The 18,734-nt window shown below is 30.3% G+C and overlaps 2 protein-coding genes across 2 annotated transcripts in view; one reads left to right on the plus strand and one right to left on the minus strand.

Moving 5' to 3' along the window:
- LOC105226902 (zinc transporter 1) overlaps positions 1 to 18,734 on the minus strand; it is a 254,752-nt gene that overhangs the window by 201,595 nt on the left and 34,423 nt on the right. The window contains exon 2 of the mRNA XM_049453882.1: positions 16,504 to 16,626. The gene's annotated coding sequence lies outside the window, so the exon portion shown is untranslated. The remainder of the gene's footprint in view (positions 1 to 16,503; positions 16,627 to 18,734) is intronic.
- On the plus strand, positions 10,608 to 17,070 carry LOC125777116 (uncharacterized). The gene is made up of 3 exons (XM_049451104.1): positions 10,608 to 11,022; positions 16,535 to 16,629; positions 16,882 to 17,070. The coding sequence occupies exons 1-3, from the start codon at positions 10,608 to 10,610 to the stop codon at positions 17,068 to 17,070; spliced, it is 699 nt and encodes a 232-aa protein (XP_049307061.1).

An 18,734-nucleotide genomic window follows, 5' to 3' on the forward strand; every position in this document is an offset into this window, starting at 1 on the left:
CCGCTTATAAGGACGATTTGGAAGAAGGGAATAGTTTCGAGGGATGAAAGGGTAAGAATGCACTGAAGAAATACTGGAGGATTGAGCATATCCAAGGCTTGACCCAAGAAAAATGCTAAAGAGACATAGAGAGAGAAAGAGAGGGAGTGAATGAATGAGAGAACATTCCAATAAAACTAAAATTTCAAATCGCTTTCTCAAGCAACACGAAAATTGCAGCCATTTTATGGGTGGTTGTCCAGTTCAATCAACTCCTTCAGTTTATCTTGAAACGTATTTTTATAGGGTTTGATTGGAAAAACAGGAAGAAATCACTGCTGCAGTATAGAACCTCTTTTTAGCTCTGTCGGAGTTTTAATATAACTCGAAAAAAATCTATTTAATTTCTTTTTCCAAAATTTCTCTGTGTATTTTTGAAACATTTATAAATATACCCAGAAATTTTCAAAACAATCGATAGGTGTGCCCCTTATATGCCAAAGAAATTATGAGTCTATACCTTTTTGGAACTGAAAATTGAATCAACGGTACTGAAAGATCGTTCTGTGGATCGGCATACCTAATCAAATACAGAAAAACCATAAAAAAAACCTTAACGCTTTAAATAATAGGTGTATTTATTCCAACATAACAGGGCATAAAAAGATCTTTATGTTTTATCCGGTCAAGGACTGACAACTCGGTAGAATTCTGCCGCAACAAAAACAACATTGACAGCTTGATTATCCACACCCTGCTTGGGGAAAGCAATAAGTTAACTCTCATCGAAATCCTTTGACGATAAGCTCAGAAAACAAGCTGTTTCGACGGGTTCCGACTCTAAAAATGGGGGGCTAAGTGAGTTAGATGGGGTTAAGTGAGCAGGATATAGGTTTTGTATGCCAGATTCTATTCTGGATAAGTAGGAGTTAAACATGCTACAATATCCAAAACGAAATTGCGCTTGGGGTGGTGTCAATGAGGTTGTCAATAGCTCCACTGTAAATGGCATTCAGTGCCTGTCGGAAATTGTTCACGTCCGAATTTGGTCGGTGTATTTTGCCAGTTCGTCGATATGTTGAAGTAATGTTCACCTGATGTTCCTAGGAGGCGGTGTGTGAATATGGTGGCCATGGATTCGGCAGGAGAGAGTTTTAGGCTCTTTGTAGTGAAGAAGCGAGAAAGCTCTAGGAGATAGGCGTTGAAAACCTGCCATCAATTCCATTGCCCGACGTCATTATCATACAATCATCTGCGAGGTCTGTGCGAGTTTCGAAATGTAGTAACTAAACAGTAGCGGGAGAAGACACCACAACGCTGAAACCCCCCTTTAATTCTCCCTAATTTAGATTGTTCACCTCGGAATAATACCGATAATTGTAGCTAGTTCATAGCCATTCCTTCAGTCATGTAGGGAGCGTGGTTTCTTCAATGATCTCAAGCCGCGTTGAATGGTTGACACTGTCAAAAGCTTTTAGCAAGTCCAATGCTACGAGTCCTTCTCGGGAGAGAAGTTTTTAATAGAGACACTGAGCTATGTGGACCTTTTTCATAATTAAGAGTTGACGCTTTTATTGGTTAAAACCGATGTCATAATCGATGGATCATCTTCTTGGTCGAAACAACGATATGCTCACAATATTCTGACAAAATTTGAAGAGTAAGGGGGTTCCAACGAAATAATTTTTTTTTTTTTTTAAAGAACCTAACATTTTCGTGTAGATTCCATGAAGGTATGATAAGAAGAGTCAGGTGCGCGAAAGTTTTTGGTCAACCTTTAGTTTCATAATTAGAGGAAAGTATAAAAGTAAATAAAAAATAAAATAATCACAAAATAAAAATAAATAATGCTCGTGGGCGCCACATGAGTGCATTTGCATGTACCGTTAGTCTTGCCAAAACTAACTTTTAGTAGGCACAATTTTTCAATGTCGCTACTTCCAATTCTCTCATGGATTATTACTAATCTCCACACATTTCACAGACCATAAAATGGAAATTAGCAAAGCAAAACAAATTAAGCATCCGCGTATTTTTGATTTATTCATGGGGAAGCACTCTGAGCAAAGCATGACCATTCTATGACGCATACGCAACGCACTCGCGGCTAATTTGCTTTTAGATTTCCAATTTCAAAGTGATTTTGTGTTTTTCTAAGACTTTAACACTAAAATTAACTAAAATTAAGCAAGTACATGTGTAATTTTGTATATCTAAGTAGACACGCATGGTGCTTTCTTTAGATCAGATAGGTCTGTCTAGTGCTATACCTATGCCATATATTATAAATATATATATAGAGGTGCGAGTATGGAAAAGTGCTCTAATTTATATTTTTAAATTTCTGTGAAAAATAATTTGTCAATTTTTCTTCTATTTTTTTCAAAGTTCATGCTTTTTCGTAGCAAGTGATGTATATAACTGTTGGAAGATTGATGGATTTGACAATTCCACGACCTCATTTTTAAACCTAAAACACTCCAACAAAATCATTTAAAATATATTTATCGTAGAAAATTGAATATAGTTGTTCATTAAATAGAGAATAATATACAATTCTAGATTTGGATGGCACCCTAACGATTTAAGAAAGCCAAAAATCGGACCAACTTTCCAACTGGGTTATATAATATACGTTAGTCCATCTAGGTTGTCAAAAAGTAGCGCAGGAAACGAGCAAAGAGAATATCCAAAATATATAATTTATTCTCAAAATAGTCGAGTCTCATTATCGACCCGGTCTTTTTTGTGGTTAAGGACTGTAAACTCGACAATTTTCCACAAAAGTTTTTGCCTTGAGAATATTTTTCGCATATAATTTTGTTGGCTGGAAGTAGGTCAATACCATGATTTTCGATGTTGTGTTTGTTGTAGCGGTAGAAAACCTTCCTGAAGTTAATTCGGAGGAATGCTGCCGTATTGACAGTCCTTAGCCAGATAAAAATCTGGATCCGCTACGGTTAAGTAGACCCAACTGTCGCGGGAACGACCTCCAACTACGGTTTCAATAAAGATAAATTTCACTATGAGATAAAACAGAGAGGAATTTCTTAATATCGGACGACTCTGTACGCACCAAAAGGTTTTATGACTAGAACCTTAAGAGAGGCATTTAGATTATCGATTAAAAGCAAGAGAATAGTTTCGAGGCAAGGAAAAGTAAGAGTTTACTGGAAACATATATACATATTGACCGCTCTGTGGCCCTCACACTATAAAGAAGACCTATAGGTAATCAAATACCCGGGAATGAACTGGCTGACGAACTTGACCGCTCTAGCTCTCTAGCTTCTACTATAATGATGAGAACCCTGTAAGGCGGTTGGTCCTCATACCATAAAGGAGCTACTTCGTAAGGAGAAAAAAGTAGGCAGGTTGCAGTGTTGACAATAACTCCAAGGCAGGGCCCAGATGCTAATGGGTGGTTACAACCTTAGAAGGTTTCAAGACGTAACCAATCTTCTGAGGAGCAAATTCTGGCAACTTGCCGCATTCTGCGTTGACGATTGAAAGCTCAAGAAGCACTTATTCAACACGGATCTAGCATTCAATACAAACTGTAGGTTCTGCGACATGGAGCTGAAAACCTGTTAATAGACTGCAGAGCAATATGCATACGCAAGAATAAGGCCCTTGGATTCATATTTGTGAGTAGGTATCACATCGCTTTAATGGCAGCCATCAGTATAATGGAATTTATCAATTTGCTGACGCTATCTGACACGCTGTGGCAGAGAGAAGGTCACAATAGACCTTATATCTATCTATCTATCTATCTATAAGAAGAAAAATCAACTGCAGAGGTTTTATTGAATATGCGAAAGAAGGAAGTATATACATATATAGCTCTCCACCGTCAAGCTTTCGCTAGAGTGAAGTTGAGATATCGCGGAGAACAGGCAGGGTAAGGGATTGATATGAGCCGTCTCAAAAAATTTCTGACAAATTCAATGTCCTTTATCTATTTATAAAGGCACTTTTTATCCAAAATTCAACAAAAGTTAGGAGTTGGTAGGATCACAAAGGACATGCATTTTCGTCTGTTCAAGTGGAATCCTAAACTTATCCGAATACCAGCGTCAGCTATGGACATCTCTGAGGAGTGAGCTTCATTTGCATCATCACCGAGGCCTGCAGGGTGCGAGAGATCAGTTTTAAATCAATTCTACTTCCTTGTTGCTCTTGAACAGATGCTGGTTTTTGGCTTTGATCAGCTTTCAAAACTTACAGATACCTACCTATGACTGGGCTCGCCTCGAGTTCGTTATGTACTATAAATATTTTTGCAGCCTTTGTCTACGTACGCCATCAATTATTCAGCAATTATTCATATACTATATATGCCCATCCATTATACGTTGCATGTTGCAAAGTGGTAATGGCATTTTAACAGCGGGATTTCTTCTTTCTTTTGGTGCCCTGACCTCGTTAAAAATTTTCGCGAATTTGAGTTGAACCATTTGTTTACCTTAAGAGAGATTTTCCGGCAATATTTTTTTATTTACAAAATAATAATCGAAATATGTACCAGCTACTCGTATGTAAGTTTGTATGTAGTTGTGTTGAGTGCATCAATTCGGCTTCGCCGGAATCTGATGATTGAATCGCTTTGTCAGACGAAGATTGTTTATTGACTTTGATGAGTTTATTCGTTTCTTTGACTGCAATATGTAAGATAAGAATAATAAGAAGGTTTGCAGTGAAAATTACGTGTCGGTTTGCCAGACATGGAAATCAAGTAAACTTCCATTGAAAATGCATTTATATTTTTAAGACGTTTCTTTAATTCTTCTGCTAGTTAACACAACTGATCTCGTAGTTTTATATCCAGTAGACATACATATATATTTTATCTAAATCCTTCCATACAGAATACTCGATTTCGTCATGCCAAACTTGACCCTCTTGCTTTAAACGATCCTATGTGGATTTGTTTAAAAAAAAATTCTGATGACAACCTCAAGAAATTCCGTATAGATTTAAGTGCTCATGAACTTGCTTGGAACAAAATATATGGATATATTTATATGTACATACATATGTATGTGTATATTTGCATTAGTATATAAAACTATACGCATTTTATCAGCAACAATTCAGCAGCACACTCAAAATTTATTTTTATGCGATGCCATCACATAATTATTACCACGAAAATATACTTTCAATTCAACTATATATTTTTGCTATATTGACGCAAATATGTATATGAAGCGACACATATGTATATTTACATATATACTTATGTCTATGAAATATATAATTATAAATTTTATTAATAATGCGTTCACTGACAGTTCCAATGATAGAGAAAATCTGCCATTTTTTAGAATTTTTTTTGTTAATAAAAATAAAATATAAAAGTACAACAAAAATAGCAAAAAACAATTTTGTGATTTCTTTAGAATTTTTGTAGTGTTTTTAGTTCTCGCAAACTTTAAAATAAAGGTCAAAAATAAAAAATACAATAACAAAGGACTATACTTTGTTGTACTCTTCGGAATTTTTCTAAGGCTTTTAGCATCCAGAAAACTTAGATGATTAAAAAAAACTTACATACATACTACGTTTAAAAAAAGAGACAACAACAACAACAAAAATGTGTTGCTAATTTTGAAATTGTATGGATATATTCCCTTGGTTCTTAATTCGTTGTAAGCTATGATATTTAAAGAAAAAATAATAAAATTTTTGAAAAAAAAAATTTGAGTTAAAATAAAAAATTACACATACTTAAGTAATTAAATTTAAAAACAAAAATAAATTTTGATTTGAAATAACAAATTACAGCAACAACAAAAACCCAAATTTTTGGCTATTTTTTAGAATTCAAGTTCTCTGCATTTTGTAGCCTTCTGCATTAATAAAACATAATAAAATATAAAAAACTTAAAAATACAAAAATATCACCAAATAAATTTGAACATTTTTTAAATATATACCAAAATTTTTTTTTAATAATTTTTCAAAACTTTCTTCAAATATTTTTGAAAAATAGTTCTGATATTTTAAATTGTTTTGGAAAATATTTTTTGAAAAAAAAATTAATTTTTGAGTTTAAATAGAAAATTACAGCAATAAAAGTAATTAAATTTAAAAAACAAAAAAAAAAATTTTGAGAAAAAAGAACTACAATTTGTTTGAAAAGAATATATTTTGAAATTCGAAAATTCAAAAAATTATATTTTTGAAATTTTGAAAAAATGTTATATATTTAAAAAAAATATTTATTTTTGAAATTTTTAAGAAATTTTTGAAAAAATATATGTTTTACGATTTTAATTTACAAATAAATAATTAGTAACAATAAATTTCAGAAATAAATTTAAAAATACAACAAAAACAAAAACTGTTGCTATTATACTATCGAATCTTTTTCTTTAGTTCTCTTACACAGCAAATAATAAATTACTTATAAATATACATATGTACATATGTACATATATGTGTGTACAGAGGACTTAAAAGCTAAAATGAAATATGAATCCAAAATTTATGTGAGCTGGCAGGCGATTGAGTGTTTGCGTATGCAAATAATATACATATGTATATATGTACATAAGTGTGTATGTTTGCATAGAAAATAAATACAAATTGAACAAATAAAATAAATTTAAACTAAAATACTTATTTGAGTATCTTAAGAAGGCGTCAAGTGTTCATAAGGTTTACAAATTTCAACACTTGTATTTGAAAAGCCATAAAGGTCACGTAATTTACGAACTGAGTGTTTTATAGTATGTACATAGTACATACATATGTATGTACATTTGTAAAAATATACAAATATATGAAAATAAATAAAAACACATGTAATATAAATTTGGCCACAAAAATAGCACAACTTTTAAAATTGATTTGTAAATTTGGTTTTATATTTGTAATCAACATCAGCAATGTAAGTTTTGAAAACTTTTTTTTTAATTTTTTTTTCAAAAACTTTTACCGAAATTTTTTTTAAATAATTTTTCAAAAATTTTTTGAAAAATAATTTTGAAAATTATTTTTGAAAACTTTTTAAATTGCTATTGAAATTTATTTCTGATTTTTTTACATTTTTAAAACTTTTACAGACATTATTTTTTAATAATTTTTCAAAACTTTTTGAAATATAATTTAAATATTTTCTTTTAAATAGTTTTTGAAAACTTTTTAAATTTATTTTGAAAATTATTTTTGAAATTGTATTTAACATCATTTTTTAACATCAACAATATATTTTGAAAACTACATTTTGGAACTTTTTTTAAATCTAAGTTTGGAAAACTTTTTGTAATATTTTCTTGAATGTTTTTTAAAATTTTTACCAATTTAATTTTTAAAAACAACTTTTGAAAAAAATTTTTGAAATTTTTTTTAAACTGCTTTGGAAAATATTTTTTTGGATTTTTTTTATGGAAAAATATACATACATACATATGTTACAAACGTTTTGGAAAACTATTTTTTGATTTTTTTTATTATTTGAAAAATAATTTTTGGAATCATTTTATAAAATTTTTTTAAATATTATTGAAAAACATTTTTCATTTCATGATTTTTTTTAAATATTATTGAAAAACATTTTTCGACATTTTTTTATCAAAAAAGTTTTTCGAAAAAATAATTTTTGAAATTTGAACATTTTTTTGCAATTTTTTTTAATTAAAATAATTTTTTTTTTAATAATTTTTCAAAACCTTTCTTTAATATGTTGTGAAAAATAGTTTTGAAATTTAAAAAAAAAAATTTTTAATTGTTTTTGAAAATTTTTGAATATTTTCGATAAAAAAATTTTTAAATTTTCTTTGCTTTTATTTCGAAAATGTTTTCAAATTAATTTAGCATATTTTCCATTTGTAATTTACTATTTTTAGCAGCATTGCTCATTAATTTTATTTGTTATATGCTTTGATAGTTGTTGTCATAAAACCTTTGACAAAATCGATTTAAATTGTGGGTATTTTTGTTGCTGTATAAGTAAAGCTAAGAATATCTGGCAAGCGCCAAGTGTTTCAGCGAAAGTGACAATGTTTTGAGTAAGTTCAAAATTCCGCGAAAAACAAAATTTATTAATCTTTTTATATATCAGTTGGACCAACGCACGCAACTTGGGTGTTCCTCAATATTCTGCGTTGGATGATCCACATAATTTTCGTTGAATTTTTTCCACTCTTATATTTAAGGAACTACTTAAGTATACCTTGGTAGAGAGATTTAAGTATTACAAACCAATTTTCGAGTCAACTGCGATTTTTATGATTAATGCTTTGCTTTAGCGAGTGTAGGTGTTGGAAGGGTTCATTGAACCGCCACAAGAAGACAAGCGATTGTGTGGTTTTCAGATATGGAAAACGGGTCTACGCAAACTAAAAATGATTGGGGTACACATGTACTCAATCAAGGTCTTATATCTCAGACTAACTATAAAGTCTCTCAGTTGATTTAAGGGCAGTAGGAACCAGTCATTTACTATTGAACCTCACAAGTCTACTACTACTCACTAGTCTATTGAAAGTAACTAGTCCAAGTTGAAACATTTATCTAATATTCTACAAGAAATATTATTCGACTACAGGAAATATTATTCCACCCCAGTTAGGTCAAACAAGCAGCGTTCGGTTAGTACTCGGTCGAGAGCGAAGAGATGTGGTTCGGTTAATTTTTGAATAATTAGAGGAAAATCATTTATGTTGAAAGGACTTTAGGAACCTTAAAGTGACCCCACAATATACATATGTTAGCTATAGCTGCGGAAACTGAAAGCTAACCCACCGTAGACCGTACGTATGTAATCTAAATATAAATCCAATTTTTAGAGAGTCAAGTATTTTGAAGAATCCCGCTTCTAACCAATGTATCTTTTACAAAGTTGGTTGATATACTCTAAAGTGGTGGAACTCAGATGCTATAGGTAATAAATCACATGTTCTCTACATAGACCACTCATTGAATAGAGTCTTGAGCGCAGTCCGAATATCTATTACAGGTTTACGCATGCTGCAATGAGATGATTGGCTTTAATGGAGTCTAACGGAAAGCTTTTGAAATTATAACCCCTCCTCGATTTTATCGTGACAATAAAAACACCAATTCGCCTCCAGACAGCGAAAACTCTATAGCAATCCCAAGGAGTCGTCTTCTTGAGAACCTCATTTGCCTACCATTCAAATTTTTATCAGAGGAAGTTGATTTATCTGAGTCCAACTGTAAACATATGTAATTTAATGTAGAACAGCTGATGCTAGCCGGCTGCTGTACATATTTGTTTGTATATAAAGATTCTTGTATTTTTATTTCAACACGAGAATTTTTGAATATCGTGAGAACAGCGAGCACGTCATGGATTTGACGGTCGACTGGCGGAAGAAAAGGCATTGAATGAGCGACGCCACCGAGTGACGCTAGCTGGGGTAGCCACCACTGTGCCTGTAAGTGTATGAGCAAATAGTCAATAGGAAATAGAAGAGTAGGGAAAGGAGAGGGTGGGAGTAAAGAGGAAGCATTATATATATGTATACATATGTAGCGGATGGCTGGCTGTTGCAGATGATGACGACTAATTCATCTCTGCGCAATGCGAAAGTAACAGCGACGATTCGACGACTAAATTCAGTTGGAAATTAAATTAAGAACGGAACGGACGAAAGTGTAGAGCGCAATAAAAAGAGCTGCTCGTCAAATAACGTGATACGCGCTGACTAAACGAATGAGGGAACGTTATATATTATTTTATATGTATTCACAGTTGATGTCAAATGTTAAGCGATTTAATGTGTGATAACTATGTTATGGAGATAAATGTGAAGAGAGTTAAAACGTAATAAAAGTGGCTAAAAAAAGTTACGATAAAAAAAATTTAAATTCAATTAATGGTTGGACAAAATTAAAAAAAAAGATATAAAATTTAAATTATAATTAAAAAATTTAGAATTAATTAAAAATTTCTACAAAGTTTTTTAAAGAAGTAATGCGTAAAAAATATAAAATTAATTTTAAAAAAATTAGAATTAATTAAGAAAAATTAAGAATTAATTAAAAATTAAAAATTATAATTTTAAAAATTAAAAAAAATAAAAATTAAAATTCAAAATGGTATGAGAGTACAAGCCAATGAAAAAATTTTAAATTAAAAAAAAATGTGATTAAAAAAATTAATAACCCAAATAAAATTTCCAAGGAATATGAGAATAAAAACAAATACAAAAAATTGATAAAATAATATATCTAAAAATTATTGTAATTAAAATGAATTAAATTAAAATTGAGAAAAATTAAACCAAATTAAAAAAATTAATAAAAGAATATAATTAATAATTATTAAAATTAAAATAAATTAAATCAAAATTAAAAAGAATTCAAAACTAAAATTAATATTGAAAATAATATGTGAGTACAAACAATAAAACAAAAATATAAAAATTAATTAATTTAAAAAAAATTAAAAATTCAAAAAAAAATAAAAAATTAGAAATTAGAAATTGCAATTGTAGCGTAAGAGTTTTAAAAACAAAATCACTCCACACTACAACTTATGAACGCGCTTAAGTGAACCGTCCAGCCGTTAGCTACTGGCTAGAAATCCACCAAATTAAAAATTTGCAATAAAAAATAATTTTCAACAAACTTAATCAAAATTAAATGCAAACATGTCGAACACACCGTCAGTGCGAATACAAATGCCGGCAACCATGCAATCGCCACGGTTGGCGCTGCGTCCACCGCGTTTGAATCTCTCCGGCGTCACCAGTTCGGGCTCCAATCAGTTGCATCCGCCCTTAACCGGCCACCCATTGGCCACACATCCACAGACAGGACTACCGTTAACCGCACAAACTAAGGAAAGCGAACAATGGCCTTTCTTTTCGGCATCCGATTTCGCCAGAGGTTTCTCCGATTTCGTGGACTTCACCAAGGCGGGCATGAGTTTTGGCGAAAAGTTCACCTTTGGTCTGTACGAGAAGCTGAGCAAGTGGTCACGCAAATGGTTCACACATATTTTCCTATTCATTGTCATGGTGCTCTTTAGTGCTGGTGGTGCGATGGTATTTGTTGTTGTCGAAGGTGAGCGGTAAATTTTTTTTTTTAATTTATTTGATAAAAAAATGTTTGGTGAAATACTTATTTGAGAGAATTATGCGCTAAATTGTGAGAATCGGTTTATTATAAAGAACAGTTTGCGCACTTTAACCCTTGGGTAATCATGTTGGTCTATTGAGCCATGAACTGTTAATTTGATATTGCATATACTGGTATAATGTATATTAAGATTTATATATAAAAAACCATAAAAAATTTTTGAGCAATATTTTTGTTTGCAAATATTTCGAAACTTTTATAACAAAAAACAAAATTTTGAAATTCAAAATCCTTTTTAAAAAATTTAAAAATTTTGCCAAAAAAGTTATAATTTTGGGATTTAAAAAAAAGCTTAGATTCTTTGATGAAACATTTTAAAAAACTTTTAAAATGTTGGATTTTAAAAAATTTACTTAAGAAAAAAGTTCAAAATAAAACTCTTGTAATTCAGAAGATTTTAGGAACTATATTTGCAAATTTCACAAAAAAAATTGATATGTTTGGTTTTAAAAAATTTACTTTGAAAATTTTTAAAAATAAAACTCTTTTAATTTTGAAAATTTTCAAACAAAAAAAATATTTATGATTGTAAAAAACACGTTTTGAAAAATAAATTTAATATAAACATTTTGTAATTTTATGAAAAACTTTCGAAAATTGGAAATAAAAAAAGTTCCTTAATTTTTGAAGAATTAAAAAATCAATATTTGGGATTTTTAGAAAAATGTTTTTTAAAATAGAACTGCTGTGATTTAGAAATGTTAGAAATTTTAATGAAAAATGTTTAAAATTTTAAATAAAAAATTAAAAATATATTTTGAAAAAAATTTGAAAATAAATTTGTTTAAGTTTTGAAAAATTAAAAAAAAAAATCAATATTTGGGATTTTAGGAAAAATTTTAAAAATAAAATATATACATATGCAGTTTGAAACAATTTAGAATAAAACTCTTCTATTCACTTTTATGACAGATAGAAATTGTTGATTTAAAAATAATTTTTGTAGATTTTTCAAATGTCACACACTCATTTCACTTCCATGGAAGAAGTAATATACATAAGTATGTATTCCATTTCCATAAAAACTTACGCCAGCTTCTTTGGTCCCTGTTGCTTGTCACGCACTCGCCTTTCGAAGGTCAAACACGCAAAACACATACTAAATCGGTCGGTTAATTGCTGATACAGAATGGGGACGCCAACATGTCTGACACTTTGGCGCTCGCAAGCATGTATATAGATATGTAAATAGGTGTCTATGTATGTATGCATGCCTTTAATATACATATATGCATACACATACTCGTCTGTGCATCTCTGTAGAGAGTATTAGAAGTCACTTAAAGAGCAGAAGTGACTTTTTTGTCGCTTTCTTCCGCTTACGAAAGTTCTTTTCACATATTTACGATAGGCACTTACTCGAAATTTATTAGTAAATTTGTGTATTATCTCAAGGGGAACTTAAACTGAAGGCTATGAAGTGAGTTACTCATACGTCGTGGATGCCCCACATATGTATTTACATATAATGTATGCAATTTTTTTAAATCTCAATAGCATATGGCTTAGCCACATCTATTATTCCGAGGCACTCAATATTTATCAACACTAAATGAAATTTTATTCCAGAGAACCAATTAAAATAATATTTCTCTATGAAAAAATTAAAAATAATTTTTCAAAAATATTCGACTTTGCTTGTGGTGTGTGCATTTGCATCTGATGATAAACATTAATTAACCAGAAATGCCAGTGAAAAGTGCTCGTTGTTTATTTCTACAAATTCAAAGCCTAGACTTGGACAAACATACATATGTACACATGTACAAATAAATTTTTCCAAAACACAAAACAAAACACAAACTGACGACTGTCACATTCAATTTGTTGCATTATTTATTAAGATGCACTAGCATATTGATAGAAGCAACTGGAAATTTGTTTATAGCCACATTTCAGTAAGAAAGTATAACAAACAAAATGAAATGAAAAATTTGAAAAAAAAAAATGAAGAAAACCCCATATCCATCGAAAAAGCGTTTTTATGCTTGTTCCCCTATATATTCTTTAATACCACCGAAAATTTTGAAAGTCATCCGAACTCAATGCAACATCAATGCATAAATCAAAGCAAAATTATTAAGATAACTTAAAAAAAAAACAGTTAAAAAAATACACATCAATAAAAGCCAATAAACAAAGTGCCAATTCATAGACGCCAGCAGCAGAAGTATGCAAATTTCACGACTTGCCGAACGCGTGTCTCCATTTCACACATGGCGCGCATAAGCAAGCAGCACACACACAAGCGCAGGCATACACACATATACACATGTGTATAAGAAAGACATGCAGCATGTAGTGTGGAGGAAAAATCACATTGATTGTTCATTGATATTCTGCTTTTTATGGTTACTCATACGTCATGGTGTACACAAACAAATTGTTTATTTGTAAGCAACGAGAAATGTTTGCCAAAGCACGCATGAATTTTCACAAGGAAGCATGTAAACAAATAGGGAAGTGTAGGGTAACAACAAACAAAGCAACAATAAAAGAAACATAAACAATAAAAAAGGCACACAAAAGTAAATAAAAAGTGAATTAGCAAAAAGTTCACAAAAAGAAAAAAACGAAAATTTTAAAATAAACTTAAAAAAAATAATATGTACAATTAAATTACTAATTATAGAACATTTAAGCACTCATCGACTTGAGTAAAAACTTAAAGCTATCGATGTTGAAAACCCCCAATCTGTTAGCGCTATAATAGGGAGGTGCTCAAGCATTTTGATGCACTGATGCTGTTAAAGTAATTAGTAATTAGGATTATGGAGTTATAAAGAAATTGGAATAAAACCGAAAAAAAACTTTCATTTAAATCAATAAAGAAAATGATAAAAAATTAAATGGAATTTTATAAGGGGTTATTATCAAATTGTGAATTCCAAATCTTTTTATTTTTAAATATACATATATCGAATGTGCATTAGGGTAGGTGAAAAAACTCCGACATTTTTTTTATTTGGTACTCTGAGTATGAGCTCTTAATTGTAATTTTTCACCAAAAACAATTTTTCAAAAATCAAAGTTTTTTTTTTTAATTAAAATTTTGTCTAGTTTTGAACATTATAACTTAATAAAAATTATAGGAGGAATAGAATTTCAAATAATAAATTCGATTTTTTAACGATTTGAAATGTAAAATTTTTCACCAAAAGCAAGTTTTCAATAATATTTTTTTTTTGTTTTGAAAAATAAAAAAATCGACTAACTTGTTAAAAATTATAAAAGGAACAAAATTTTCGGTAATATTATAAATTCGAATACACTTTAAATAGAAAAATTTTGCATCAAAACTGACTTTTTAAAAATCAAAATTTTTTTCAAAAATCAAAATTATTTTTAAAAATCAGAATTTCAACTAGCCGTTTGTTATAAATTGATAAAAGTTATAGAAGGAATAAAATTTTTGATATTAATTTCGATTTTTACCCATTTAGAAATGTAAATTTTTTTCCCAAAAAAAAAAACTTTTTTTGGATTTTTTTGAAAAATAAAAAACTTTGACTGACTTGACAAAAATTAAAGAACGAATAATTTTCATTTAAAGACACTTTGAAATACAAATTTTTGCACTGAAACAAACTTTCCAAAATCATTTATTTTTTTCAAAAATCAAAAATGTTTTCAAACATAACAATTTTTTTTCAAACATATGTATGTACATATGTATGTATGTATACATTTCGACTAGTCCTCTCACCTTTAGTCTATTGAAATAATAAATTTTTTTTGGTTTCTGGATTTGAAATAGTTTTAGCAGAAAAATCTTCCTCACCGTCCTTAACCACTTTTCACAGGTTCCACTAGAGATCCGCTAAGGAATCAAGCGAAACCAAAATATTTCAAAATGAATCATCATTAAATTTTGTAAATTTTTTGTTAGTTATTAATGCATCTTCAGCAATAGGCAATGAAAACAAGTGGACATACAAATTGAATCTCCATTGATTAGTACGAGTATAGCCTTGTCTAGAGATATGGCATATGGGCGCTTCGCCGAAGCTTTATCCCCAGAAGATCATATCCCTTACACCCGAAGTTATTTATATTTCATAAATTAATTTTTCCAACAAAGCTTTTAGGCATTTTCATTTTGCTATTGTTGTAGTGTGTTGAGGAGCTTCCGTTTTATACATGTTTACTTAAGTAAGGCGGTACTTACACTTCACTTCCGCTGCCCACAGTAGCTAGGGCATAAGAGTTCAAGTAATAACATCGATATATACCGTATACACATACAAACCCAGACATAATTTTATTTGCTCTTGCTTTGGTAGTAATGAAGATTTAAGTACGTGCTGCTGATGGGCAAAACAAAAACAAAAACAATAATAAACTGTTTACACAGTGAACTATGACTCAGAAACACAAATAGTAAGGTTGGTAAAAAGTTGTTTTTCCCACTTGGTACACTGAATTATTGAGTTATAAAATTCATAAGAAAAAAAATTGATTAAAATAATCAAAATAACGCTTGAATTATTATTTTTTAAAACCCGAGATTTTAATTTTTCTGTCTCATATTAAGAAAAAAATAGAAAATTGCAAGCCGCAAGATATTTCCATTACAATTAAAAGCTCAAACTAGAAGAGAAGTGCCTTAGAAGCGTCTAAAAAAACATTTTTTTTAGAATAACAAGTTAAAAAAATATTATTTTTGATCCACCCTAATACATAGTCGATTACAATTAAGAGCACATGCTAAGATAGGATTACTCAGATGTGTCTAAAAAACATTTTTTTAGAATATCTAGCAAAAAAATATTTTTTTTTTTTGATCCACCCTAATACATAGTCGCTTAAAATTAAGAGCACATACTACGAGAGACTTTTTAAAAGTGTCTAAAAATTATTTTTTTTAGAATAACAAGTTAAAAAAATATTTTTTTTCGATCCACCCTAATACAATGTCGATTACAATTAAGAGCACATACTACGAGAGACTTTTTAAAAGTGTCTAAAAAAATATTTTTTTTTTTAGAATATCAAGAATACCATTTTTTAGGATACCAAGCAAAAACAATTTTTTGACCCACCTTAATACATAGTCGATCGAATGAGCTCATAATTTTTAAAAGCAAGTTAATGATACATGAAGAAAATATAAAATCGCCAAGCATAGGGTAGCTTATACTTAACTGAAAGTAGCATACTTTTAGGCGTAGAAGCTTTTATCGGTTTTATTCAGTTATTAGCTCAAAAATATTTTTTAGTCACAAAATCAATTTTTTGGGTGGCGCAATAAATATATGCATGTATATTGGTAGTCGAAAAAGTTTTTTCGTATTCCTAACCAATTTTAACTAATACTGTATGTATATTGAGGATATTTCGTAAGACACTTATTTATATAAAAATGTATGCATAAAGTATAATAAATATTAATTCTGTACTACTTACCAACCATATTTATTCGCTCTGTTTATTTCAGGTCACCATGCCAACCAAGTACAACTGGATTTGAGCTATCAGCGGAGAGAATTCTTAAAAGAAATGTCCAGTTTGGCTTCCGATCCGGCTTTGCTGGTGAGTTTGCAATGGAAAGATCGAATAGAAAAGCATTTAATTAACTTAATTAGATATTTAAAAATAATAACAATAAATTTAAATAAAAAAGTGTATATAAATAAAACAATAATTAATAATAATAAATTAATAAAATAATAATAAAAATCTAATAAAATTTTTTTAGAATTTTTTATTTTTTTTTTAATAACACAAATCTTAACTTTTTTAATAAAATTTTATTTTTGTATACTTTTTGTTTAAAACAATTAGTCTGACCGTCAGCGTTTAGAGGGAAAAGTAGTAAATATCATGCGCAGTCATAAAGAGGCCATTAACTCATTCATAAACAATGAAAAAACTTTTGAGGAATTGGAAAAACAGAAGAATCCTTGGACTTTTATGAATTCAATGTTCTTTTGCGGCACAATTTATACGACAATCGGTGAGTACATGCAGTAAATGAAATTAGCATTAAGCACTAAGTATTACAAAAAATGAATAACAACAAACTAAAGAGTGATCCGATCCGAGATTCCCTACTTCTTTAAAGAAAAAACACAGAAACTTCAAATTTAATGGGAAATGTTTATTATCAATCGAAAGAAAATTCTTTTATATTTATTTTTTGGAGATTATCTTATTCAAATGTTGGCCGCGGCTTTGTCTCAGCTGGACCATCCGTTGAATCCAACTTTCGATGACTCGTTCAAGCATTTCGACTGATAACTGGCAAATTACCAACGTGATGTTTTGCTCCAAGGCCTGAATGGGATTGTCCGCATAGACTTTACACTTTACATATCCAAACAGGCAAACGTCTAACGTTGAGAAATCACACGATCTTGATGGCCAATCTGCCGGCCCAAAACGTGAAATTATCTGCTCACCGAAGTGTTCTCTCAATAAATCCGCTGATTGGTGCGATGTGTGGGAATTAGCGCCGTTTTGTTTACACCAAATGCCGCCGAGATCACGATTTTCAATTTCAGGCATCAAATGGTCTGTTATGATGCCGCGATATCGGTCGCCATTAACGATTACGTTCTCACCGCATTATTTTTGAAGAAATATGGAAATTTGATTTCACCGTCCCACAAACCACATCAAACCGTTGTTTTTATGGATGAAATAGCAGCTCTTGAATCTCTTCAGGTCGCTCTTCGTCCCCAATGCGGAAATTTTGCTTGTTTATATACCCATTGAGCCAGAAATGCGCCTCATCGCTGAATCAATTTTTTCTCAAAAACGTCGGATTTTCTTAGAACTTTTCAAGAGCCCATAGAGCGAAGCGTTGTTGCTTGGGAAGGTCGAGCGGCTCCCGCTGGTCTTCGTGTTCTCAGCTACGCTTTTTCTTCACTGCGTGTTGGACGTAGTCTAATCGGTCGAATATTACCCAATAATGAATGCTGGGTCTCAAGATGGGTGACCATAAGTTGAGCGTAGCGTTTCTAAGCACACAAATATATGTACTAATATACTCATATGTGGTTACAGTTATAAAACTAAAAAATATAAAATAAACTTATACATATATATTTGCTTTCACCCATGTACTTATATAGTTTCTTGTGTTGAGTGGGCATTTTTCGCAAAAAAACACAATAACTTCTGGTGGAAATATTTTAGACGCCATTCGTTGACCATTTTGACGCACACGCAAAATTTTATTTAAAAACTAGAAAAAAAATGTTGAAAAAATTTTTCCGAACTAAAAATATATAAGAGAATTTTTATTACACTCGAGTCGACCTATTTTTAGTGCGCCGACTGCTTGCACTTAAGGAAGACATGTATACATGTATACTATATATGTATATATGTTAATACAGACGTGTTTAAGTGTTTATATGATTAGAATTATAAGTTCGACAGTTTGATTGTTGTCACTTCACCACCAGATTGTTTTTTAGTTGTCTCTGTTGAAAGCCTATTTCATTAAAGTTGAGTGAGTGTCGTAAATTTTAATTAAAGCAACAACTCTTTAGCATTTTTTACGTTTTTTAGGTGGCTGCTTACGAATTTTTTGATTTAATGAAATTTTTGGAATAAAAAATTAAATAAAAATTAAGTGAGAAATATCTAATCTTCAGGGTTGTAGAATTCCCAGGCGTATAAAAATATTT

The sequence above is a fragment of the Bactrocera dorsalis genome, chromosome 3, assembly GCF_023373825.1.
Source record: "Bactrocera dorsalis isolate Fly_Bdor chromosome 3, ASM2337382v1, whole genome shotgun sequence".
Taxonomy (NCBI): Eukaryota; Metazoa; Arthropoda; class Insecta; order Diptera; family Tephritidae; genus Bactrocera; species Bactrocera dorsalis.

Bases quoted from the DNA above. Each gene is read 5' to 3' on its own strand.
- LOC125777116 (XM_049451104.1), top strand. From the start codon at position 10,608: ATGTCGAACACACCGTCAGTGCGAATACAAATGCCGGCAACCATGCAA. The intron at 11,023-16,534 runs GTGAGCGGTAAA...TGTTTATTTCAG, and splicing joins GGTATTTGTTGTTGTCGAAG to GTCACCATGCCAACCAAGTA. The intron at 16,630-16,881 runs GTGAGTTTGCAA...TAAAACAATTAG, and splicing joins CTTCCGATCCGGCTTTGCTG to TCTGACCGTCAGCGTTTAGA.